This window comes from Chaetura pelagica, unplaced genomic scaffold (assembly GCF_000747805.2).
Source record: "Chaetura pelagica isolate M959 unplaced genomic scaffold, ChaPel_1.0 scaffold109, whole genome shotgun sequence".
NCBI classification, from domain to species: Eukaryota; Metazoa; Chordata; class Aves; order Apodiformes; family Apodidae; genus Chaetura; species Chaetura pelagica.
This window is the reverse complement of record NW_009970725.1, coordinates 14,090,145-14,096,144: the sequence shown is the minus strand read 5'-3', so window position 1 is coordinate 14,096,144 and position 6,000 is coordinate 14,090,145. Positions and strand designations below refer to the sequence as shown.

General features: G+C 37.9%; 1 protein-coding gene across 1 annotated transcript in view; it reads left to right on the top strand.

The window, feature by feature from the left end:
• Window positions 1-6,000, top strand: part of PIEZO2 (piezo-type mechanosensitive ion channel component 2) — a 258,854-nt gene that overhangs the window by 167,026 nt on the left and 85,828 nt on the right. Inside the window, exons 11-13 of the mRNA XM_010006936.1 lie at window positions 901-1,039; window positions 1,406-1,542; window positions 3,623-3,859. Coding sequence (XP_010005238.1) covers window positions 901-1,039; window positions 1,406-1,542; window positions 3,623-3,859 — 513 coding nt within the window. The remainder of the gene's footprint in view (window positions 1-900; window positions 1,040-1,405; window positions 1,543-3,622; window positions 3,860-6,000) is intronic.

The window sequence follows — 6,000 nt, the reverse complement described above, 5'->3', positions numbered from 1 at the left end:
GAATTAGTACTACCAAGTGGCATCACTGTGGCATCAATAACAGTAATTACCACAACTGGTTTTACTAGCAGCAGCAAATGTAGCTCTCACCAGTAACAATTTAAATTTATAAGAGATTTATAAGCATCATTTTCAAAACTGCTATAGATAGTTAGATATGAACTAAAGTCTGAAAATCTCCGTGTATTAGTTTACCTAATGATGAATTTTTGGTTACTGCTTTAACTTACATGCAGGAGATATAATGATACTTTCCTAGCTTGGCTGTAAAAAGCTAATATATCCTGGGAAAGGTAGGATGTCTGAACCTGGGCTCACTGAGTTACTGTTTGTGCATAAAGCCATACAGTCAACCTTAGCGTTTTTCAGCTGAGGATGTGTTAATTCTGCCCACATTTACATTCCTTTCTCTTTCAATTTAATTTCATAGATAGGACAGGCCAAGAGCATGCAAATATATATTTACCATGTCTCAGCTGACTGCAGTAACTTAATTGCTTTTACTTGTGTATCCACACTTTTATTCCTTTTCAGACTGTTTGTGTATAAATTGAAGTGTTGCCTAATGCAATGATATTTTGGGACTTTGAAAGAAAGAAGGAAATACTTGTAGAAGTTCAAAGCTGCAGTAGCGTTTTACTGTTTGCTAAAGAATTTCACTCAAACAAATTAGTAATTTTATTGACATTGCATAAAAAGCTAACAACAATTAAATTTGGAAGCTCTTATGTGCTACTTTTGCATGCAATGTGACGGTAATATATCAATTTCTTTGGGAGGAAGTAACTGCAGTTGCTTATTAAGCTCCTTTAAATTGGCAACCCAGCACTAGCAAAGCACAGAAGTAGGGGTCTCATTCTCCCAGGAGCCACCCTAAATGCAGTGCCTCTCCCCTGGCAGGTGCTTCTGGTGACAGTGAATGGAAACCCTGCTGACTATCACACCATCCACCCCACGCTGCCATTAGAAAATGGTCCGGCCAAAGCAGACATGTACTCAACACCACAGTACAAATGGGAGCCTTCGGATGACCTATCAGGTAGTGAATTGCCTAGGAATTACACTTACTTCCATACTTTTTTTCCTGTTCTGAATCTCCATTCACTGCTTGTATTTTCATTTTGGTGAACTCTCTGACCTGTTGAAGTTAAGGAATTGCTGTCACCTTACAATGATGGCTGACCACACCACAGTTTTGTAAATCATAGGCATATACAATCTGAAATACTTTGCCTGCCAACACAGTGACTGTGGGCTTTGCATTGCTTTACCGTGCTCAAATGTGATTTTCCTTTGGTTCCTGTCTTGAGCTTGATGATTGTTCTAGAAGTAATCATCGGAGTGATTACAAGTGAGATCATTTCAGGAGAGAGAATTGCAAATAAGAATTTATTTTTCTACTTAGAAAAGGAAGAGGAAGATGAGGAGGAAGAAGAGGAAGTTGCTCAAGAGGAAAAAGAAAATGTTAAATTACATGCCCTTGTTTCTGTGTTCCAATTTATCATGAAACAAAGTTATATTTGTGCTCTGATAGCTATGATGGTAAGTACCAGCAACAACAAAAAAAAATGCTGTTAATTTTACAAATTAATGTGTCTTCTCAATGTTTTCCTGAAAGTAATCTCATCGCTTGGTTTTCAGTAAGTGTTTGCATCAGAGTTAGAGAATACCAATATGGTGTCTGCGTAATTTTGGGTCTGTTTTAGATTATTAATGCATAATTCCCCAGGCCTGTTACAGACCTATAAATACGGCAATGTGTGAGGGTCTGGGTAAAGCATCACATTTCCAGGACTGGGAGCCTTGGGGTTTTTTTGTCTGTTAAACATCAGAAAAGCATTTGGGCTTAGTTTGCTATTGATTCCAAAGCTTCTGCATAAGTAGCCTTGTCTTGCTGTTGCTCCACTCAGAAATTTGCCTACCAAATTAAGTAATTTCATAGTGATAGAGTAAATTTTAAAAATACAGTTCCTATTTCAGGTTGAAGCATGCATCCAGATTCTCTCTGAGAATAAAAGATCTGTAAAGCCTAATTTCCTACAGTGACATAGAAAAGTCTCAAGGAAAATACAACTTCATGCCACGCGAGATTCTTCTATTGTTTTACTTTCCACCTTCATTTCTCTTTGTCGTGTTGTTGCTTTCTTCTAAGCCCACTTATGAAAATATCCCTGAGCTGCACTGTAGCAAGTTTTCAGCATGATGATTGGCTCTCTATATTCCCAATGCAAACTTTAGTTTACTGTTTTGGAAAGGTTTCAACTGTGATGAAATTAACCATAAAGCTTTTTGGCCCAGTTTTGCACTAAAAATGGTAAAACAAATTAGCTTGGCTGCTTCTTGTTTGCATAAAGTTTCAAGCCTTATTTGCTGTCCTTTAGAAGGAAAAGTTTGTCAGCTAAATAAAGCAGACTCCTTGACCAGAATCTACATGTGACTTAATGTATTCTGAGACATTAGTAAGTAGTTGTGTTCATAATGAAACAATGCCTCTTTTTCCGTATACTAAAACTCACATCCTTCATATAATATCCATTAACTTTTTAATTATTCGTTTCTAATGTTATATCTCTCAATACCTTTCTTGTAGTTCAAGATTGTGACGCTAGATTTTTTTCTTAGTGATATATCCCTATTAATATGACCCAAATTAATTTATTAATTTATTTATGGTGTGATCTGACACAAATTCCATTTACACCATAGCCAAAGACAGTTCAGTGTAGGTTATTTTCTTACATGGCAACAGATAAGTACAATATCAGTGTTTTTCACATACCCTTAGAAGACATAATTTCTGAGTGGTCTGAGCTAAGCCGATTGAAAGATCCTTAATGGTTTTTACTGTTCCATTTAAATTGAAAAGGGATCTAAAATGTTACATTGACAGTTATTCCACAGTTTTACTACCATATTTATAGCTTAATTTAGTCCTAGATCGATAACACAATGTTAATAACAAACACTTTAAACCCCAGTGCTTTTCCCTGAGTGTTTAATAGTGCAGTTTTCAGTAATAGATTTCTGCAAGCTACAGAAAACATTCTGTCATTGTGAGTATTTCCGGTAACCTAACATGGTTAGTGTGGACTAAGTGTTCTTCAGGTTAGGTATATGTAGTGTATGTATACCATAGCTTTCAATTTTAAATTGATTCCACAAAAGCCAGAACAATGTGGAGTTAGCATTTTTTTGTTGATCTGTCAAAGGCCTTGAATGTAGTAACTATTGAATATGTTCTGCTATTCCTATTCTGAATTATTTTCTGCTAGTTTTTCGAGAAGATCTTGTGTTCCCAGAAGTTAGTCTGTATTTTCCATCTCTTTTAGTTGGGTGTAATGAGAAGCAATGAGTCTGCTTACAAACCTTACTGAGCAGCAATTAATGCACAAAGCAGGGACTTCTGCTGTGGACTTCTTAAGAATCCACTTTCTACATGTTCTCCAACGGTTGTTTTTGTAGCTGGCCCAGTAGCTGATTGTTATTGAAGAAAGTCTCAGGACAATGAAAATGTGGTTTAAGTAGAGAAGCATAAATGAAGTTTAGCTGGTCATATGCATCTGTGTTATTGCTGAATGTATCTGTGAACATTTTTTTTTCCTCTCTTTCCTCCTTCCACAAGGCGTGGAGTATCACGTATCACAGCTGGTTGACTTTTGTGTTACTGATCTGGTCTTGCACATTGTGGATGATTCGGGACCGAAGGAAATATGCTATGATCAGTTCTCCATTCATGGTTTTCTATGGAAACTTGCTGCTAACACTGCAGTATATATGGAGTATTGAGCTCAAGGATGATGAGCTTCCTCAGGTATCCGGTTTTTTAGAAAGAAAGGAACCTGGGGAGCTGGCATCAAAGGTAGGTGTTGCAAACAGCTGAGATTTATTTATGAAACCACAAAATATATTGTGATAAAAAATGTGGATCTCTTGACATTCACTCAGTATTCAGAATAACCACATTCAGTAGCATTTTACGATAAAGGATATGTCATTAAAAATAGTGTTCAGAAAAGCTTGTTAAGCTAACACCAAAACAAATGTTACAGACATCTCTATAGATGATAATGGCAATTCTGTAGAAAATTATTAGTGGATGGAAATTACTCGTTTGGTTTTATAAACGGGATGCAAAACTAGATGTGATTTGATTTGTTAGATTAATATCCATGGGACATCTGTCTCTAAATATGATGGCAACTGGAATTCTGGTGTCATTGCAGTTACTGTTACTAGTCACAACTTCATGATTTGGCAAAAGCATCACTAGAGAGCTGTGACTGAGCTTTAATTCTTTATCCTCACACTTGAAGCAGCAGGAGTCAGAATCCATTTCAGGTCAGAAACAAGAGAGTTTGTTGATCTTGGTGCATAATAGATTTTTTCTTTGGTGTTGTGAAAGCACTACAAGACACATTTGGTTTGGTAGGTTTGCTTTGAAGGAAGGCAATAAGCATAAATAGAAAGTTTTTTCCTAGAGCACCCAAGAAGTGCATCTCAGGGAGTGCATCTGGTTGGCACTGCTCCCCTTGTGTTAATTGAATCACTTCCCTTCTGAGTCCTAATTACCATTTAAGGTGATTCTGTAAGTGATTTTCCTTGTTGGCAGTGCCCTTTGAACAACCATTTCTGGGTCTTTAATACATTTGAAAATTAGTGAGTGCTGTATTATTTCTCTCATAAAGGTAGGGCTAGTTGAGTAAGAGAGCTAAAGCTCAAGGGATTATGCAAGAGAAGTTCTACAGTTTCTCTCAAGTTGTAAATTTGTAAGAGACTTTGTAAATCTTTGAATAGTTTTAACTGTCTTGATACATCAGCCCCTTTTACATTGTTTCTTATTAGCTGTATCATCAAATATCTTATCTAAAACTGCCTGGTGTCAACAAAGGAAACTCTTATGTATCTATGATGATTTCTTAGGCTGAATGCACTCAGTAAATTTCACAGAATCACAGAATGCTTTAGGTTGAAAGAAACTTCTGGAGGTTGCCTGGTCCAACTTACCTACTCATGCAGGGCCATCTAGAACTGATTACCCAGGGCCATGCACAGAGAGCTTTTGAATATCCCCATGGTGGAGACTCCACAGCCTCCCTGGACGATCTGTGCTAGTGCTCAGCTACCCTCACAGTAAAAAAGAAGTGTTTCCTGATGTTCAGAAGGAACCTCCTTTCTTTCAGTTTGTACCCATTGTCTCTTGTCCCATCACTGGGCACCACTGAGAGAATGTGGCTCTGTCCTTTTTGTGCCCTCCCTGCAGGTATTTATAGATATTGGATGAAATTCCCCTGATCTTTCTCTTCTCCAGCCTGAAAAGACCCAGCTCTCTCACCATATTCTCACAGGAGAGATGCTCCAGTAGCTTCATCATTGTGGCCACTCACCTGAATCTCTCCAGTACGACCACGTCTCTCTTGTACTGGGGTGTCAGAATGGGACACATCACTTGAATTGCTCTGCACAGAGGTCTCTAATTCCTTGTGTTTATCCACCATGCTGAATGCGTTAGTGTACAGGCACTTCAGAGAGGCACCTGGCATGCTTATTTCCCAGGAAGTATCTGGAAAGTTTCCCTGTACTGGTGCCTTGAAAGCATTTCCTTGCTTACATACAAATGCTTGACATTACGTCACATAAGCCCTGTTCTGTTGATTATGTGTTTCCTTTTGTTCCCATCACCCCAACCACCCTTTTTCCTGTCAGCCCTGTCCATCACTCCCCCTCAAGACTGCTAGTAACTCTACCCCTCTGCATTATTCCTAGTTGAAAGCCCTTTGAAAAAAATTTGGATTTAAATAAAGATTGTATTCTGTGTTCTGCAAAGAGAGGAAAATAGAAAAAAAAACGAGCTGTAATGTTCTGCACGCTGCGTGTCTGTGTTTCCTGGTCTGAAAAGGAAATAAAATTAATACTGTAAAAGGTGAACTAAAAGCATTTCTTTTCTTTCTGCCACCCTTCAAGACTTTTCTTAGAGCCAGCTCTGGCTCTGGAAGTTCCAAA